Here is a 21451-nt window from a genome sequence, read left to right on the forward strand (position 1 = left end):
AACGATACGCTCGGAGAATTCCGCCGTCGACGACGCCGGAACTTCGCCTGCGGAAGATCGACAAGAGAGCGAGGACGAAGAGGAAGATGGGGGGAACTTACAACCGACCGACTTGATGCGAGCACGAGGAAGGCCCAGGTTGATACGTACTGGATTGAGGGGGAGACCTCGAAAGGAGTATCGGACTGTCGACCCCAACGCCGGATATGCCAGTGAGGAATTCGCCTTCGCTACGGAGATTCCCATAAGCGAGGCTGTAAGCGGACCGGAGTCCGACGAATGGCTCGATGCCATGGCCGCCGAACTGAAGTCGATAATAAAAAATAAGACCTGGGAAATCGTGGATCGGCCCGCTAACGTACAGGTCATCGGAAGCCGCATGGTGCTGCGGAACAAATACAGGTCCGATGGAACGATCGACAAGAGGAAGGCGCGTTTAGTCGCGCAAGGCTTCGCTCAACGTCCAGGAGTGCATTTCAACGAGACGTTCGCTCCAGTCGCGCGCATAAGCTCCGTTCAGCTGATCGCCGCGCTGGCAGCGAAACTGGGGATGAAGATGCATCAACTGGACATTACGACTGCCTATCTGAATGGAGTTCTCGAGGAAGAAATTTTAATGGAATCTCCGAAACTCGTCATCGAAGCGCTGGAATCCCTCATCCACAAAGAAGGGAAAGACAGCGAGATATGTAAACAGGCCAAGTCCCTAGTTAAAAATCTCAAATCTGGCGATAAAGTGTGCCTACTGACTTGACCTTGATCGCAGTTTACGTCGATGACATAATAATCGCCTCAAGAGACTCAACAAGAATCGAGGAAATAAGGGCGAGTCTCGGCCAGGAATTCGACGTCAAAGACCTCGGTGAGATCGGCTATTGCCTGGGGATTGAATTCTCTCGATGCAAAAACACCATCCGCTTGACCCAAACGAGCTATATTAAATAAATTCTGGACCGCTTCGGGATGACGGATTCAAAAGCGGCAAAGACCCCGATGGATCCCAGCATCAAGCTCGTGAAGTCAAGCATTCCTTCGGATCCAGAAGCATCGAAAAGACCATACAGGGAACTCATCGGAGCTCTCATGTATCTCGCCGTCTCTATCAGGCCGGACATCGCTTTCGCCGTCAGCTCACTGAGCCAATTTAATGACTGCCACGATAGTACTCATTGGATGGCGGCAAAAAGAGTTCTGCGTTACCTCAGGGGGACCATAGGGATGGGAATAACATTCAAACCGTCAGGTAACCCCCTCAGGTGCTTCGTCGACTCCGATTGGGCGTCTTGTCTGAGTGATCGTCGATCGTACACGGGATACACGACGATCCTAAGCTCCGGACCAATATCTTGGGAATCCAGGAAGCAGAGAACCGTCGCGCTCTCCTCGACCGAGGCGGAGTACATGGCGCTTACCGAGGGTGTGAAGGAATGCCTCTATTTCCGGGGGTTTCTCGTCGAATTGGGATTCGATGATCTGGCCGATGCGGTGATGTTCAACGATAATCTCGGTGCGCAGAAGCTTGCCGAGAATCCGGCCTTCCACGCCAGAAGTAAACACATCGACGAGAGGCATCACTTTGTACGGGAGGTCTTGCGGGACGGGAAGGCAAGAGTTCAGCACATCTCTACGGGAGAGATGCCCACCGATATCCTAACCAAGGGACTACTAGGACTAAAGCACGAAAAGTGCGTCAAGTTCTTAGGAATGAACTGGGGTGTCGACGTTACTCGCCCTCGGCTCGAGGGGGAGTGTAAGAAGAAACACTTCGAACGACCCGCGGGCTCCTAGCTCGTCACCCTATATCCTGGCTCCTAGCGCGCCACCTATATCCTGTTTTCCGCTTCCGCCCTTTGATCGTTTCAGCTATCGCAACTTTCACTTCACGACGTGCCTCTACCCAGTTTACACGTGCTTCTTCTCCATCACGGACAGTACATCATTCACGCTCGCCATTACCAAGGATCAGATCTCACATAATCTCTGCTAACATGATTATTCTACAAAAATGGGCGGCGTGGACAGAAGCGATGGAATCATAGCATCGTATACACTTGCGAGGAAAGGAATGAAAAAATACTATAAGAAAATATTTCTCCACCTCATCGATATTATATGTTTCAACTCGTATGTATTATACAAAAAAATGGCGGAAAACTAAGTCGACTGAACTTTTTACTACAATGTGTGGAAGAAATTGTCGAAGAATATGCAATTCAAGAAAAACAAGTTTCTCAAATTGGTCGGCCATCAAAATCCGCAAAACCAACACGGTTCATCGGTAAACATTTCCCAAATTTTCTGCCAGCTACTCCATCAAAACCAAATCCTCTCCGAAGATGTGTCGTTTGCTCAAAAAATGGAAAACGCAAGGAAACAAGGTTTTGTTGTACGACCTGTGAAGTCACACTTTGCGTAGTACCGTGTTTTGAAACGTATCACATACATAGCTTGAAATTTTGTAAACTATTTCCTTTTTTTTTTTGTTTATTCTTGCTATCTTCAATTTTTCTTGCTTATGTATTTTATTATTTTTTGACAATTTTCAAGGTCTTAGTAAGAATAACGTATTTAGAAACGAATTGTTAGTTTATTTGACAAATAAAAATGTAATCCTTCCTCGTTTTTCGTAAAATGTGTAACAGTGCCATTTGCCCTGCGTTCGACGTGTATACACGTCGTTGCTTGTTTTTAATTCTGTACCCTGTGGTGATCTTTTGAAACTAAATTCCACAGTTAACTGGTTAAAAGAAAACAAAATCATTAACACTAAATCCTGTAGATCATCTGAATACACTAGATTACCTAAAAGATTAAAGATTAAACCAAATCACTACTCATTTTATCAAATCACTAGAGAATTATTAGGAAAATACGACAAAACAAAATGGATTATAAAACTAGGACAAACAGTAAATAAATATAACACAATAGGCATTATTGCAGAACAATTTAATTCAACTGAAAGAGACACGATCAAACGAATTCTCATGTATTTTAACGACCAGGTAAAAGGAATAACGTATGCAGAAGATTCTATTTGCGACATAACTGTTGGAATAGCCAATTAAATCATACCTTGAATAAACAAGTGAGTGAGCATGCGCAGGATGAATGAGCAGAGTGGCGCAGTGGAAGCGTGCGAGGGCACTTCTAATGGGACAGTTAATTAGTTATAGTGTTAAATGTAGAGTATTAATGTTAATAATAAAGAACAATTTACTTTAATCATCCCCAGTATTCTAACAATAACCTTGACATAACCTTAACAATCGCGTTAGAGATCAACAACAGTCGAGAAGAAACGTACAAAAATCAAGGAGTCCGCTTGGTCGCGAACGACGTGCCGGAAACGACGGGAGTCGACGAGTTTCCCGAATCGCGTTAAGATCCGATACTGCTGTACCGCATATAATCGTCACGCCTCCCGTGCTTACAAGCAACGTTAAACTAATGATAGACACCTATGCGGAACCGAATATAAGTCAAGCTTCTCTATTAAAACCGGACGTGATCATTGATACATTTAACGCGATTAATATCTCGAGTTTCCCTTTTCTCCTCAGGAACGATGCAAAATCGGTCCACGAATGTCTGCATGCATCGCAGTAAATGCTATCGGCCCTGAAGTAGAATATATTAGTTGCCGGGAATTAGCAGCAGGCGTGTTGATTCCCCATTGTTTAGCGAAAATCTTTGGCTGAAAAACATATATCAAATGCGTTAACACTACGAGCGATCTCCATATCGATTATGGTGCTGGTAGAGGTAGAAAAGGTGACGGATTCCGTAGAAACGCGCGAAATCAATTCAAGTTTTAATTCTAATTCTAATTCTAATTCAAGTCGCAATTCCCCAAAAAAATTTTGTCTCAAAACCCATGTCGAGTTCCAATTCAATTTTTAATCTTAATTCATGCTCTCTTACCCCGCGATACCAAGAGATTGTGAAGACCACCTTTATCTTCCCAGAACACTGTTATCTACATACGGCTCCTCCATAACACCTGCAAGCGAGGATCATCTCCATTTTCTCACAACACCATTATCTACATCCGGCCCCTCCATGAAATCTGCACACGGCCCAACCAATTCAACAATACAAAACCCTTCGAATCAAATAAAATATGTTCAATTCTGTTTTGGTCAAGCTCTGACTCTGTCATTTCGTTACCCATAACAATCGCCGTCATATCGCTTCATCCACGATTCCCATAGCTCAACGACATACACGTATGTCCGTTGAATAAAACTTACTGTACCCGCGACGGTTGAGTAACTTCTGTGACGCCTGGACCCGTCACAAGATCATGTACAGTAAAACCTGTTTTTGTGCGGTCCTTTTTATGCGATTTGTTTTGTGCGACTTTTTTCGTGCGATTTATTTTTATGCGGTATATGAATCTTAGCGGCGTTGGCACCAGTTTAATGTTTCCTATCAATGTACATATGTATGTATACATGTTATGGATGCACTCTGTTTACGTGGTCTCCTTGACGACGATGTATCTGGACTTCGCGACGCTCTGCTCATTTGGTTTAAACAATCAAGTGACAAGGCAGAGTCGGATACGTACTTATTGTCGCTCGACGCGTGAACAGTATACGCTTCGTATTCAGAGTTTTATCCACGATTCACGTGATTAAGGATCCATTTTATAGTGTAATTAAAGGTAAATAAATTAGTTACTTTTGTTTCTATTTCTATGTAGTTTTTATGATTTTTATTTTATTTTTAGACATAAGTACTCCCTTAAAATGAATAATTATACCCAAAAGAGAAAGTAAAAAGACACACAATTCCATTAGAAACAAAAATTCTAATATTAAATAGACTAGCAGACGGTGAAAGATCCACAGCTGTTGCTAACGAATTTAAATTAGGTGAATCCACGATCAGAGCTATACACAAACGTGCGAATAAAATATATGAATCACTTAATAGTGCAACAAAGGATAGTAGTAAAAGAGCATCATATTCGAGAAATATTGTAATAGAGAAGATGGAAAAGGCTCTCGTGTTGTGGATTAAAGATTTAACTAAAAAACGAATCCCCGTTCACAAGAAATTCAAGAAAAAGCTAGACAATATTTCAACCAGCTGAAGGATTTAGAACCAAGTTCGTCATCCTGTTTACGAAACGCGAAATTTGAAGGATAATTATGAATTATCCTAAAGTATTAGCAGAAATCATTGATGATGGTGGATATTGCCCAAATCAGGTATTTAATGCAGATGAGACTGGGTTATTCTGGAAAAAGATGCCCAGCCGAACATTCATTGCGAAATCTGAGAAAACTGCAAGTGGTTTTAAAGCGGCAAAGGATCGAATCACGCTTCTTCTTTGCAGTAATGCCTCTGGTGCAAAAATGTTAAAACCACTCATTATAGATAAAGCTTTGCACCCACGTGCGCTAAAAGGAATAAATTTAGCTGAATATCCAGTACATTTCATGGCCAATAAAAAAGCATGGGTCACATCAGCTGTATTTGCAATATGGTTCAACGATTCTTTTGTACCAGAAGTTGAAAATACATGGAAGAGATGGGTCTTCCGTTTAAAGTGTCGCTGATTGTTGATAATGCACCCGGTCATCCCTGTATAGAACATCCTAATGTGCCAATAGTGTTTTTGCCACCAAATACGACTAGCCTTCTACAACCACTGGATCAGGGCATAATCGCAACTTTTAAGAAATATTATGTCAAATTAATTTTCAGCTACATTCTGAAAAAGCTAGAGAACGCTGAATTAAGCCTACCTGAAGTTTGGAAAAAATTCTCAATTTTAGACTGCATAAACCATATTATTGCAGCAATTGGTCAAATAAAACAACACACGTTAAATTCATGCTGGAAAGCGATCTGGCCTGAATGTGTAATTAATCGAAATGTAACGGAAAACGCGTCTACGTTATTATCTGAAATTACTGCGCTCGCGCATGACATTAGCGGAGAAGGCTTCGATACTTTTGGCGAAAATGATCTGGACGAAATGATTGAGGACCAAACTGTCATAGATAGTGACATTATTAATAATTTGATAGATGATGAAAATGAACAAGAAGAACTGGAATCTATTTCAGCAGATAAAATATATGCAGGGATCCAGATTTCTAAAAAATTGGAAACGCATTTTCTTAAAATAGATACTAATGCGGAAAGAAGATCGGAATTCCAAAAAGAGCTGAGATCGTGCATGTCTTGCTATCGTGACGTGTACAAGCAATTGACCAATCGATTGTCGTCACAAAAATTGATCACTGATTTTATGGTACCAAGAAACAAATTGTGGCGTCGCATCCCTCTACCTGAGCGCGGCCGCTAGCAATCAAACAAGTACCGGTCCTAATCCTCAAAATTCCCTAAAAAAACACGCACCCCTAATAAAACAATTCTCCTCACATCTGGGCACCTCGACCCGCACGGGACTTTCCCAACTTTCTCCCTTCCTACGAAAGTCCATCTATTCCTTTCTTCTCTTCCAGTATAAAAGAGACAAACGCGCAACTCCTCGAGCTCAGTCTGTTCTAAGTTCCTGGTTCTACGACGTCACGCTAGTCGCGTTCGCGCTCATCGATAGCATTTGAATAAACTGCAGTAATAGTAACCTTAGTCACGCGCTCCGATTCGCTAACCTTTCCTTTAGTGCTAAAATTGGTGACCCCGACGTGATCTGAAGCGAATCGGACGATACGCCAACGCGATCGAAAAAATAACGTGTCCACCATAGTGCACGAACTGCCCTCGAACAAAAAGAAAATGGACGGGAACAACTTCCTCGGCAACATCGACACGGCCAATGGCACACCAACAACTACAGGCAACTCTAGCGCTGTGAACCCCACACACATCGACCGCGTCGCCGTTCGGATTCCTCCGTTTTGGCACAATGACCCGGAGATGTGGTTTTGTCAGGTGGAAGGACAGTTCGCTGCAGCCGGGATCGTCGCGGATGAGACGAAATACCATTACATCGTGGGGAACCTGGAATCGAAGGTCGCCCAAGATGTCCGCGACATCATCACAAATCCGCCACCCTCAGATAAGTACGTAAAATTAAAAACCGAACTTATCAAGCGTCTCAGCGCGACACAGGAGCAAAAGCTGCGGCAGCTCCTCGAGCACGAAGAGTTAGGGGACCACAAGCCTTCGCAGTTCTTGCGTCACTTAAGAAGCTTGGCCGGCAACACGGTACAAGACGAGATTTTAAAGCCACTGTGGCTCTCGCGCCTGCCGAGTCAGTCACAATTCGTGCTCGCGCCGCAGAACGACCTTTCGGTGGACAAACTCGCGGAGGTCGCCGATAGACTGACGGAAATCCCAACGGCGCGAGGCCAAATCAACGAGGTACAGCAAGTGCCGCAGACCCTCGACACGTGCTTGCTCATCGAACGGCTAACGACGACTTTCAACACCAAGCTTTGCGAGATGGCGACCACGATGCGGCAGGAAATCGCGGCGATATCGCGACAACAAGACCAGCGTGGGAATCACCGAAATACGCGCTCACGCCCGCGTTCGCGTTCGCGATCAAGATGGCAGCAGAGACCCAACGGACCGTGTTATTATCATTCGAGGTTCGGAAAGGACGCGCACAAGTGCGCTCAGCCTTGTTCCTTCTCCTCGGGAAACTCTCAGGGCCCTCGTTAATGGCGGCGAGCGACTCCTGCCCGACTTCGCGCCGCCTATACGTCACCGACGCCGTGACCAAAGTGCAGTACCTGATCGACACGGGAGCCGACGTCTCCGTATACCCACGAAAACGCGTTCGCGGTCCGCGAGAAAAGTCGGAATACGATCTGTACGCGGCGAATAATTCGGTGATCACCACCTACGGCACGATCCCGATCGACCTCAACCTCGGATTGCGTCGCCAGTTCTCATGGAACTTCATTATCGCTAACGTCGGAAAACCGATCATTGGTACCGACTTCTTGTACCACTTTGGTGTGCTAGCCGACATACGCAACAATAGGCTAGTCGACAGTACAACGTCGTTAATTTCGCTCGGGAAACCCGCAGGAGACGAAGTGAGCAGTATCAAAGTCATCGTTGGTACGTCGAAATACCACGAACTACTCTCGCGTTATCCCGAAATTACCCGACCGAAAGGATCACTTTCGATGAGGGATATCAATCACTCTACTCGGCATCACATCCGTACGACGCCCGGACCACCGGTATCCTGCAAGCCCAGAAGACTTGCACCGGAGAAGTTGAACGAGGCCAAACGCCAGTTCAACGAGATGATCCGCGCCGGCATCGCACGACCATCGGACAGCCCATGGGCCTCGCCTCTGCACATGGTCCAGAAAAAGAACAGCAAGTGGAGAATATGCGGAGACTGCCGACCCCTCAACGCCCGAACCATACACGACAATTACGCGCCACCCAACATCGAAGATTCGACGCAGAATCTTCACGGAAAGAAAATTTTTTCCAAAATCGATTTCGTGAGTGCGTTCAACCAAATTCCGGTCCCCGAAGAACACATTCCGAAGACCGCGATAATAACGCCATTCGGCCTCATCGAGATGTTGGTCATGACGGTCGGCCTTCGCAACGCGGGACAAACGTTCCAGAGGTTCGTCGACTCCGAATTTTGCGATCTCGACCCGGCATATCCCGATTCACGATTCAAATCCGTCCTCATCAAATATATAGACGACTTCCTGTTGGCTTCAGACGATGAAGAACAACACTACGAGGACCTGCAAGCACTTTTCGAAAGAATAAAACAGCTCGGCCTTGTGATCAACCCCCCCCCCCCTCGGGGTAATCAACTTTTACCGGCGTCTAATCCCCCACGCAGCGCAGACACAGTCACCGCTAAACGACTTACTGCGTGGGAACGTTAAAGGCAAAACGCCGATAACATGGACTCCGAAAGCCGAAGCTGCCTTCGAAAAGTGCAAAAAGGACTTGATCGAGGCAACCCTGCTCGCCCACCCGAAGAACGACGCACCACTCGCCGTTGTCACCGACGCCTCGGACACCGCAATCGGCGCAGTCCTGCAGCAGCTGATCGAGAAAGAATGGCAGCCCTTGGCGTTCTTCTCGAGAAAGCTTAGCTCCGCCGAACAAAAGTACGCGACGTACGACCGCGAGTTACTCGCAATACACGCGGCGGTGAAACATTTCAAGCATATGGTCGAAGGAAAAATCTTCACGATTTTTACCGATCATAAGCCACTGACGTATGCTTTCCACCAAAAGCCCGAGAAGTGCTCACCCCGCAAAACACGTCATCTGGACTTGATCAGCCAGTACTCCACCGACATCCGACACGTAGCCGGAAAGGACAACATCGTAGCCGACGCGTTATCCAGAGTTGACACACTCACAGCAACAATCAATTTCGACCGATTAGCCGAATCGCAGCAAGAAGGTCGCGAGCTGCGATTGTACCTCGAAGGCACAGACAGCGGACTCGAGCTGAAACAGATTGTCATACCTTGATCTCAAGCGCCAGTGTATTGCGATCTCTCAACCTCCAAGGCTCGACCTTTCCTCACGGCACCGTTTCGCAGGCCCGCCTTCGACTCCCTGAAGCTTACGACGCAAAGGTACGTGTGGCCCTCCATCAAAGCAGACTGTACGAGATGGGCACGAAGTTGCATTCCGTGCCAAAGATCAAAAATCTCGCGCCATACATCGGCACCAGTCGGCCTGTTCACACTGCCCTCAGCCCGGTTCGAGCACATACACATTGACATCGTCGGACCACCGTTGACCGTTTCACCCGATGGCCGGAGGCATGGCCCTTGGAAAACATCGAAGCAACAACAGTTGCTCGCGCCCTATTCACCGGTTGGATTTCCCGATTCGGCACACCGCTCAAAATTACATCGGTACGACTCATCTCCGCACGAGAGCATACCACCCCGCAGCCAATGGACTTGTCGAGCGCCTGCACCGCCAACTCAAAGGTGCTATCAAAAGCCACGAGGAGGAGCGTTGGACACAGGCACTACCAGCAGTATTGTTAGGCATACGATCTGCCTGGCGAGACGACCTCAGCGCAACCTCCGCAGAACTTGTATACGGGGAAAACATCCGGCTCCCTGGCGAATTTCTCGCACCTCAAAATTCGAACCAGCAACCGACGAACCAGTTCACCTCCGACCTGAAGAACAAGTTCGCGCATCTTCGCCCAACAAACGGCACAAGGCATGGCCGGAGATCCATCTTCATTTTCAAAGACTTAGCCTCCTGCCACCAAGTGTTCGTCCGGAACGATGCCGTCAAAACGCCTTTGCAACAACCATACGAAGGACCGTATCGTGTCGTAAAAAGGCACGAACGGAACTTCCTCATTGCAATGAAAGGAAGAAACGTTAACGTGACGATCGACCGATTGAAGCCAGCCTACATCATGCGCGAAGATAGCGAACAAATTCAACAAACTTCAGATCCACACAACACACAGACTCCACACATAGACACCAGCAGAAACGGAACAGAAAATCCCGAATCACCAGCGACAAATCCACGAGGGTCTAACCGAAAAGTTAAATTTCCAGCGAACATATCTTCGATTAACTTCCCCCACATCCTCTCCGTTACACCTTCGACAGGAGACATACAATTTAAGCTCATCCATGTATCCTCGGAACCAACCTTGTAAAATATTCAGAGTATACAAACAACATTTTTCTTGCACAAAAACACTAACGGGGAGTACTGTGGCGTCGCATCCCTCTATCTGAGCGCGGCCGCTAGCAATCAAACAAGTACCGGTCCTAATCCTCAAAATTCCCTAAAAAACACGCACCCCTAATAAAACAATTCTCCTCACATCTGGACACCTCGACCCGCACGGGATTTTCCCAACTTTCTCCCTTCCTACGAAAGTCCATCTATTCCTTTCTTCTCTTCCAGTATAAAAGAGACAAACGCGCAACTCCTCGAGCTCAGTCTGTTCTAAGTTCCTGGTTCTACGACGTCACGCTAGTCACGCCCGCGCTCATCGATAGCATTTGAATAAACTGCAGTAATAGTAACCTTAGTCACGCGCTCCGATTCGCTAACCTTTCCTTTAGTGCTAAAAAATCAATTGAAATACTATCTTCAAGCGACGAAAGCGATTTTGGAGTAATTCGTCACAAAAAGATGGGCGTTTTGGATTACGACGAGTAACAGCGACCTATTTAATGTACAATTTGAAAACTTCTCCATGTGTATGTACAATGAAGAATTAAATGTTTTTACAATTTTTCCAGGTCTAATTTAATTAATTAATTTAATTGAAAGCATTCTCTCATCTATTTCGTAAATAATTGATGCGTTTTCTAAGTGCGACTTTTTTTATGCGGTCCCTGTCCGCCGCATAAAAAAAGTTTTAGGTAGTATATCGTACAAAGTTGTTTATTATATGTAGATATTTATAAAATTTCCAAATATTCTTTTGTACGATTTCTTTTATACGGTCCCTATCCACCGCACAAAAACAGGTTTTACTGTACATAATAAGCACAGATTACGTTGACGAGGAAGAGAGATCTCACGTCGAAGATTTAATTCAAGAGCACCACAACGTCTTCCATCTCCCAGAGGAACGTTTCGGAAAAACCAGAACCGTACAATATAGAATGGTTACGACCGATCAAATTCCCATAAACGTCAATCAGTATAAGTATCCTCCGATTCACAGGGAGGAAATTAATAAACAAATGAAAGAATTATTAGATCAGGATATAGTAGCCCCTTCGAAATCTCCATATATCAGTCCCCTATGGACCGTGCCTAAGAAGGCCGACACGGAAGGTGTTCCGTTCCGTAGGACCTCCCGTAGACCGCTTTCGCGAAGGTTTATGGCGTGGACAAGCGAGGATCATCTAAAAGAGACGGAAACCTTTTTTCCATCTGCCGAACATCTGTGCAGTGTCTTCCGTCTTTTTAATGACCGCGCCGCGTCGTAGACCCGAAAGGCCCGGAAAACAACCCCGTCATAAAACTTGAGAATTTTAACGGGTCTTGGGAAAGTTTAGTCCCAACCGTCGCTGGGACGATATCTCAGGCCCCAGGGGACCTCCCGACCACGCAACTACGCGACACCGTAGAGGACACTGATTGGAAAATCGTAATATTCGAGAAAAACCAATCACTGCATCCCGGCGTGGAGGTGGAGGTTCCTTCAGGAATCTCAAGTGGGGGTAACCTGTATAAAACAACGCGAGTCGGGGCATGGGCTTTCTCTCTCGCTCTAGCTCTAGCTCTCGAGTACATTACAGTCGGTGATACGGGGACGTGCATTTGGGCAGTCAGTGAATCGGACACTCTCTCGAGATCACACGGAGTCGTTCGAATCGTTCGAGTCAGACACGTCGGGTTTCGCAATAGACGGTGTACTCAGCTGGGTGAACGGGGAAAGATCGCCCGATCGCTTATGCTTCGAGACTTCTTCACGGCACGGAACTTCACAATTGAAAAGGAATATTTGGCGATTATTGATTGCACGCAGTACTTCCGACCGTACATCTACGAGTGCAGTAGATTTATATACCAGCGAGAAAATAGCTAAAGCACGTGACCCAACCGTGTCGCCTGCTAGAGTATCGAATAGTGGTAATACCCGTAAAATCCACCGAGTTGCATTCGACTTCCTACGAGAGAAGATTGTCCATCATCGCCGTGGTTTTGCCGACCAATCAAATTTCAATTTGTAATAATACCTGGAGTGAAACGACAGGATGAGTGATGATATCTAGGAGTTCCCTTTATACCAGTGGGACGAGGCACAACTGAGAAGGCACGAAGGCACCACAGCAAAGATTCTTTGCACTAACGTCATGGTGCTATCCAGCTTGCACCATGTGACTACTGCACTACTGTGACTTGCACTACTGACCTAGGTAGGTTGAAGAACGCGTCTCTTACACGATGTTATCAAAGAGTACATACACATCAAAGCCAAAAATGGAGAACTCTCAGTCCCATCCATGAGGTGGCTAATGCCTCTCTGAACGAAGGAGAAATTGGAGAACACGTCCAATGAGAACATGGATCCTCTCTGCTTTCTAGCATAAGACATCCAGAAGTCGAGGCGGAAGCTCAGGCACTATAATGAAGCTCCGAATAATGTAAATCAGGAGCTTCGACCACTAGATAACCTCCAGACATCTGAATCGCTTCCTGTGACTCACCGATAAGTTTAGACCCTTGTACTCAAAACCATGTATATAAACCCCAAGAGACAGAATAAACCAGAGTCATTCTACATGTTAACTTTGCTCTCCGAACCTATCATTAGCGTAAGCATACGTTATAAGTATTATACATACCATTCATATTTTAACTATTATACTTGTGCTATCCCTATGGGGGATTTATCGAATAATAGAATCACATCCGTTGAAGTTACGTGCGTGTGACTTTCTCGGTTTCTTTTATTATTCGGGACGAATAATTTTCATGCTATGAAAGATATGAAGTATAGCGTCATATCTCTCAAGTTAAGCTTTAGTTTCTTCTCCGCAATTGATGCAAACAATTTTTATTTTGCATAAAAATCTGTCGATAATCTGCAAATAACCTTGACATAACCTAAAATCAACTATCTATTTACATCCGTGAACTCAGACAATAAAATGCATAATTACACGTGTATTAAAAACACAAATACTTAATTCGCGAATTCATGGTTCACGGATTCCGTGTACACGTGTTTTTTCGGTACAAGCTTAAAATCGTACACTTTATTAGCTATGCAAGGTGTTCAAAAAAAACCATTCAATATTTATATGGTATATAGGATCATGATATTAGCAAACAAAAATGTTTATATCTCAGAAACGGTTGTCCTTTCGACCTATGTTTACTAAAGCTTTTTTACTCAGTACAATGTATCCTATACACCATATCAATATTGAATGGTTTTTTTAAACACCCTATATACGTACATGCGTAGAAACACAATCCAATAAAGCTTTGAACATCGCTAAACATTACTGGTATCGGTAATTTTCGTATCGTCTCATTTTGAGAAGGACTCACCTCTCGCTCCAAAATTACATAACCCAAGTATTCGATTTTTGTGAACACGAATTCGCATTTATCTAATTTTAACTTTAACTTATTCCGTACTGCGAATTTGGAAATGTGAAATAATACACATAAGTGCGCTTCCAACGGTTGAGTTCTGATTAGTATATCATCCATACAAATAACCATGTCGCCAGACAGAATAAACTCTAAAAATATTCTATCCTAATAACTAATCGCTGAAATGTCATGATAGTCCACTTTTTAGGTCTAATGGCACTTTGACAAATTCGTATTGTCCCCAAGGTGTACTAAAAGTTGTAAATTTTATCGATTAATTCGCTACGCGAATATGTGGTGAAAACCGTCTTTAAGGTCCAACGTGCTAACAGATTTTTTCCTTCCAAAACCTATCTATCGTAGTGGAAGATGTTAATTGTTCCAAGTCGTAATCTTTGCACAGCGCACAATGCACAGTAAAATGGTTTCTTATCGTATAATTCTAGTTTCAATTCTATTGTTGTTTCAGGTATCTGCGAATACGGCGAATCTATATACAGTAAATTCTCTCAAATAGCTGTATAGCTATCGACATCCTTTGTGTGCGCGGGCAAAAATCGGGACAGCGACAAACTTAAAAGCTAGCAGCCAGCACATCGGTGTACATTAATGCAAATACACAATAACACTAGAATGAAGACAGTAGTGTCTTAACTTTTTTATTTCTAGCTTTTTTAACATATTGGTGAGATTCGTCCAATTAAAATTAAACCAAGTACGACATGCTTTACACTAGGGCTCGCAATTAACCAGCACGCAACACGAGGATCGCGAGGGCTACTCCTCCTGATTCCCGCCGCGCGTCTCGCTCCCCGTGGTCTCCACTTTCAGCTCGGAGTATCTCAGGTACGTGAGCCTGTTGCTTTATATGTCTGTGTAGCATTTAGATGATCATCGGGGAGCGAGACGCACGACGGGAATCTATTTTAGAGCATATTTATTCAATTACATCGTGATTGATTTTATTTTACGCGACTACATATTTCTGACTAGAAATATCTGTCTAAACTATATCATGTTTGGTCTCATTTTAATTAGAAAGCTATCAGCAATATGTTTAAAAAAATTCAGTATTAGCTGCTGCCATTCCAGGAATTCTAGTCAACGGAGTCGCGTCCCGTGCCGCATCATGCGCTTGACTGACTCCGACGAATCTTAGCATAGGCATAGGAATAATGCATATAGGCGTACGAATAGCACAGGAGTAATGTGAGCAGGCCTTTAACGAGGGAAATTTGGGAGAATTTACTGTACTCTGATATACTTTGCTAAAAGCTAGCCGATCTTCGTACTGTATTTCCCGATTAATTATTAATTTATCAGCCAAATCCGGCTGACATTCATCCATTTCAATAATAAGAAGTTCTCGTCATCGCTGCTATCATCTGCCGCTCTAGGCAACGTGATTTTAAATACTTTCAACGTACCTCCATGAAAAACGAGAGACAACATGGTGTTATGCTAAACAAACGCCGTTTTTCGTGATGCTATTGGACGTAACCTTCGCGCGTATCTTCCCAGATAAAACTAATTTTGAATAATAGGACTACCCGTATCGATTAGACTCTAAATAAAATTCACATTGCTTTTGTAAATTAAAAATATTGTAAATCACTTCTTCCAAAAGTCCTCGCCGTCGATGCCTCGTATATTATTAACACTTTTGACCTTCTTCTGAGAGTCTTGAGTCAAGTGATTACAGCTTCGCTATAGGCATAACACATGCCCTTTTATCTCCTTGACTGCTTACTGTTCTCTAGCATGACGGCTATCCTCGTAAATCGTCATCATTCTTAAATTGTTTCGAACACCAGATGTTGTATTGTCCCCTGGATGAATCGCTCTTTTCGTTCGCGGTTTCTCCTGAGTTACCCCCGCCAGTTTCTTAATGTTTCATCAGATTGGCGACCGTTTTAAATTCGTGAATTCTCATCTAATTTCTCAATTGCATGTCTGTGATACCATCGATGATTTAATCAACGATTTCTTCTTCCTTGGTTATCGGCACACGATTTGTCGAACATAATCCGTCTGTACGAACATAGTCCGTGAATGTTCCTGTGTCCTTCTATTTCCTTGCCTCAAACGTTTTCCTCAATTCTAGCCGACTGAGGCGATCGTCGTATGTTCTTGTCATCGCTTCCAATAATGCGTTGAACGTTCCGATTTTGATTGGAACCACGTAGCGGCTTTTCCTTTCAACTTCGAACCGAGAAGAATTCTCACCGTACTGACATCCAATGCTGACGTCATGTAAAGCAATTCGGCTTCTTTCTGCCATCTCCGAAATGTGCCATTCGCGCCATTAAACGCCGGTAATAGCTCGCTAATCGACTTAATAGACACGTTTGGTCGACCACTTTGTTTCGAATAGCCTTCTTGCGGATAGATATTTCGTTGCAAAAGTTCCTTCTTCCTCAAGAACTAATTCTCGATTTCGCTAATTCGTTTTCTCTCCGTAGAAGCTCAAGTTCTCCGAACACCATTGGATCCGTTGCGTTCTGTCCACCATTTCCCATCGCGAAATTTAGTGTCGTTTGGTCCTACCCTCAGTATCCAGCTTCCTGGTTCAAGGCCAGAATCTCAACCTCATCTTCGCTCGTACCTGGCACATTACCGTCCGTAAAAGCTGCAAATTCCGCTTTATTCCCGGTAATCGTCAATCCCACACATCGTAACATTTCTTTAAGTTCGTTAAGAGTGAATTCATAAAGGTCCTTCATCATCGATGAGACATAACATAACTCAAGATGTAAAATATCCGTAATGAATAATGAACTTCCGTAAATGGACTTAAATTGAGGCCGCGCACGATTCAACCAGAGCATGTTGCTAACCGTTGCTAGCATGTAGCAAACATAAGAGCACAACGCTCCTCGCAACTTTGATGGTCAATCACACCGTTTTCCGAATTCGATATTTCTTGTTTCACCGCGCATTTTTTAACTGATTTCTTCATTCTTTATCCCACTTCTGATGATTTGTAAAACTTCTCAGGATGATTTCAAATAATCTTGGATGAAAACGTGGTGGTAAATAAATGATTGTCGTAAACAACTGCTGGCGACCACGTGAAGCGAGACGCGCGACGGGAGTCAGAAGGCGTAACCTTCGAGATTGACACATTACGTACTGTTAATTCTGAGGCTTGGACTAGGTGATAAGAGTAAACCTTTATGTGCTTTCGTCAATACAGGTAATCCAGTCAATTCAATTTAAAGGTTGGTATATACTAAATATTTTTTGCAGAACAAATTGTTACATGTTTGAGAATATATAAATTCGAAAAGAGTTAACAATACAGCTATTTCTACTTATGCAGAAATTAACGATCACATACAATTAGAAAAACATCAATTGCTTTTGATGTGCAGCTAGAGAGAATATTGTGTAGAAACCAAAACCAAAGTGATTTATCAAACCAGTAATTTTATATTTGAGTAGTCTTTTGAAATTAATGGACAAGTAAATACTATTTTTGCAATAAATGCAATAAATGAATGTGATTGTTACGATACAGTCTTTGAAAAATTGGATGTAATGAAAAACAGCATGATAGAATTTTTGCTTGAAGTAGTTTCAACGGAAGTAGAACCGCTAAGCGATGATTATAAAATTAGAGAGCACTTCAATGATGCTTCGTTCTTCATATACATACGTTCCTAGACGAACATAGAAAAATTACCGATCATTTACTGACACAAAGCATTATAAAGCCGAGTATTTCACTTTACTGATCTCGAATCGAGTTGGTCAAAACATATCAGGAAAGAGGTAAAATCTTTACGAAATTGAATCGACGAGACAGTTTCCATCAAATAAAGATATTTGACTAGTATTTCTCTTTTCCAAATGATTTCTCTTTTGCCACACCATTTGGACATTATGAATTTGTCAAATTGCCTTCTCATTATTCGGAAGCACCATTGGTATTTCAAAAACGATTTGAATATATTCCAGATGCGGCGTTTCGAAATCGTAAAATATTGTTATACACAGGGTATTCCATTTGAATCACTACATGCGATTATTTCCAAAACTATTCGTTATTTGGAGAAATGTTTCAAACCAAAACTTTTCCTATTTCGAAAAGGAAAATAATCTAGTGCCGTAATTTTGTTTGTAAGTATATACATTTCTTGAAACAACGAATAGTTCTGGAGATAATCGCACATAGTGTTTAAAATTCTGTACAGATGATATATTAATTTCAACTGTTTCTATCTAAGAATTTACAGATTATAAAGGAGATCTTAACAGCACTAAGGAGCAACAATCTGGAATTAAATTTGTCTAAATGTTTATTCTTGAAGAAAGAGCTTGAGTTTTTAGGGTATGTCAAGGTTATTTAAACAAATTTTTAATTTTAAAATATTTAAAAATTCAAGTCATTTAATCTAATTCTAAAAACATTATTGCGTTTTAAAAGGTGTCTGAATATTAATCACAGTCACTGTATACAGTAAATTCTCTGCAATTGTCCATTAGCTTGTAAACAAAAATGGATGTTATGGGAAAAAGAAACGCGATTATTCAAGCCGCGTGGCTCGTTCTTATAGTTGCCGATTGTTAACAACTATAAAAACGAAGTGCAAAACTTGAATGAGCCTTTTCAAATTATTTATTTTTGTTTACAAGCTGAAGGACAATTGGGGAGAATTTGCTGTATTACTTCAACGATAAAGTTCTAAAGGTTTCGCGCCTATTGCATATATTAGTAAATCAACAACCAGAGAATTCACGGTTAACCGAAACAGGATACGTTGTTAGTGCACAGCACTAATGTCTTTATGACACGGACGTGCATAACCGGCTGTTTTTCGAGCCCAGGTTTTTTGAGAAATCGTTTCTCTCGGTCTCGATGGCCGGGACTAGTTATGAAGAAGGAAAGGTTCCGAAGGGTCAGCCTGACATTGTTTTATGACGGTCATGCCTGGAGGAACTTTCCTGTCTTTGCCGGGGCCTTGCGGCCGTCTGCTTTGAAACGGACCAGCTGATTGGCTATTGCCAAAATCGGGCAGGACCAACCGGCGAATAGTGTAGGTGTGTTGGCGGGATGGTAGTCTGCTACGAGCGAGGGTATTCTCTGATAGAGCTTCAGAGTTGTAATAGAAGTCGTAGCATCAAGACATCCTGACCAAGGGTGTACTGTAGTCAGGGGCTCAATACAAAATAGCAGGCAGAATCCGGTTCTTTATTTTATACAGTCCACAAATATAGCGTCATAATTCGTCGCTATTATTGACGACGCTGTGACGCCCCAACATTTTGGTCCTTCGAGCCGGATACTTGCGGATCGAAACTTTAGTCCTTGGGTTTTCTCAAGCTGGTATTCGGCCTCTGTTTTCAACTGGTGATCTTTAGAGGAAGATTTCATCAAGCACGTTACAACCTACGCCTCTTGGATATTTTGGACACCACGAAGCTGCCGTTCAGACACGGACATCCTCGTTGACGGAACAGTGGGACTCTCCGAAGGATACAACTCTCGCATGGTCAAGAAGTCTACGATTAGTCAACTACGCTAACAAGGCTCGTTTCTAGGAAATCTCAAATCATCGTTGAGATTTCATCAAGAACGTCACAACCTACGCCTCTTGGATATTTTGGAGACCACGAAGCTGCCGTTCAGACACGGACATCCTCGTTGACGGAACAGCAACACCAAGGCTCCTTTCTACGAAATCTGAAATCATCGTTGAGTGAGTAAACGAATCATCTTCCACTCCCAATTTCCTTCCTGTCGTATTCTACTTCCATTAAAATGGCATCTGAAAGTAGTGAATCACAAGTTTTGAAAAACTTGAAAAGGAAGCGTGCTACCATTAAGTCGCAAGTAACGCGTTTAGGAGCGCGCGTTGAAACTACGGAAGGTTCAACGCTCAACTCGCTCGAAACCCTCACCACTAGATTAGATCAGCTTCTCTTAGTGCGTATGAGGACACACAATTTGAGATAGAAGGCGAAGATGTTTCCTCAGATCATGACGCGGAGAGAGACGCCTTTGAGAAGCATCACGCTACCATCATGAATTCAATAAATTTACGCAAAAATTCATTGAGAAACACGCATAGACCCAATCTCGCAATTAGGAATTCAACAGAATCTCCAAATACTATAAAGGTGACACAAGCTAGCTCTTTACTGCCACAAATTCAAATTAGGCCATTCGACGGCAACCCATTAGAATGGAACAGCTTTCGCGATACATTTGATTCGCTGGTCCACCAGAACGAAGATCTACCGGCCGTACAGAAATTCCACTTACTTAAAAACGCCTTACGTGGAGAAATAGCGTCGGTGATCACCTCGTTGACTGCATCAGAGGAGAATTATATAGTTGCTTGGGAATTATTACAAAAACGTTGCAACAAACGTCGGCAAATTGTGTATGCACATTTAAAGTCTTTGTTGGAATTACAAGACGTTAAGGTAGATTCCCCGGACAGATTGCGCGTGTTAGCCGAGCAAGCTAAAGTGCACGTAAACGCTCTGAAGGCTCTGGAACAACCTGTGCAACATTGGAGCACATTTTTAGTTTATCTAATCAGTAACAAGTTAGATAGGAATACCCGCAGAGCTTGGGATCGCACGTTAGAAAATCACGAGTTGCCGCAATTTGGACAGCTAGTCGAATTTATAAATAAACATGCGCGCGGAGACGAACGGGACAATAGCTTTGCTCGCCCGAATCAGCAAACCCAAATAGTGACGCGTTCACGCAAAAAACAACGCCATTTAGGGCAAACTTTCGTAACCACCAATTCGCGAATTGCGTGCAAAATTTGCAAAGGAGAACATTTTGTTTCAAGCTGTCCGAAACTTTTAGAAGTAACCCCTGGAGATAGCTTAGGCATCATCAAAAGGGGAAAATTATGCATCAATTGCTTGCGGAGCGGCCACACAGTCGCCTATTGTAGATACACTAACTGCAAAAAGTGTGGTAAAAACCATCATACTCTTCTACATATTGCGGAAAGAGAAACTAATAGTTAATCAGAGATTGAGAGACCCACCTCCCCATCACCCACGCCACAAACTTCGAGATCCTTTGCCGTTAATAGTTGCAACGAAGTATTATTAGGGACAGCGATCGTTACCTTTGTAGCTCGCGATAAGAGTGAACACGATTGTCGTGTGCTGTTAGACAGCGGTTCACAAACAAATTTCATAACCGAAAGAATGGCCGATAAGCTACAATTGAGAAAACGGGAAATAGATTCTTCGGTAGGTGGAATTGCCAATGTCGAGACCCGCGTCAAATATCTGGTCAATGCCGTAATTAAATCACGCACCACCCAATTTAATGATACGGTAACTTTAGTGACGCTTCCTTCCATTACTGGAATGCTACCTTCGCGCCAGCTAAAACGTACCGAAATTGATATTCCGACCGAAGTAACGTTAG

General features: G+C 43.4%; 2 protein-coding genes across 10 annotated transcripts in view; both read right to left on the minus strand.

Annotated features, from left to right (window-relative positions):
• The window catches only part of LOC117218918 (cytochrome P450 6a2), a 110658-nt gene that overhangs the window by 49758 nt on the left and 39449 nt on the right, over nt 1-21451 (minus strand). The gene's annotated exons all lie outside the window — the stretch shown is intronic.
• Nucleotides 12707-14172, minus strand: LOC117225639 (uncharacterized). The gene is made up of 2 exons (XM_033479319.2): nt 13996-14172; nt 12707-12850 (listed from the first exon to the last, which is right to left on the minus strand). The coding sequence occupies exons 1-2, from the start codon at nt 14170-14172 to the stop codon at nt 12707-12709; spliced, it is 321 nt and encodes a 106-aa protein (XP_033335210.2).

The sequence above is a fragment of the Megalopta genalis genome, unplaced genomic scaffold (assembly GCF_051020955.1).
Source record: "Megalopta genalis isolate 19385.01 unplaced genomic scaffold, iyMegGena1_principal scaffold0026, whole genome shotgun sequence".
NCBI classification, from domain to species: domain Eukaryota; kingdom Metazoa; phylum Arthropoda; class Insecta; order Hymenoptera; family Halictidae; genus Megalopta; species Megalopta genalis.

What these genes read in the sequence shown, in the direction of transcription:
- LOC117225639 (XM_033479319.2), bottom strand. Translation starts at nt 14,172, where the DNA reads ATGGTTATTTGTATGGATGATATACTAATCAGAACTCAACCGTTGGAA. An exon ending in ATGTAATTTTGGAGCGAGAG is followed by an intron (nt 12,851 to 13,995) that starts GTGAGTCCTTCT and finishes CAACCTACCTAG; the next exon opens with GTCAGTAGTGCAAGTCACAG.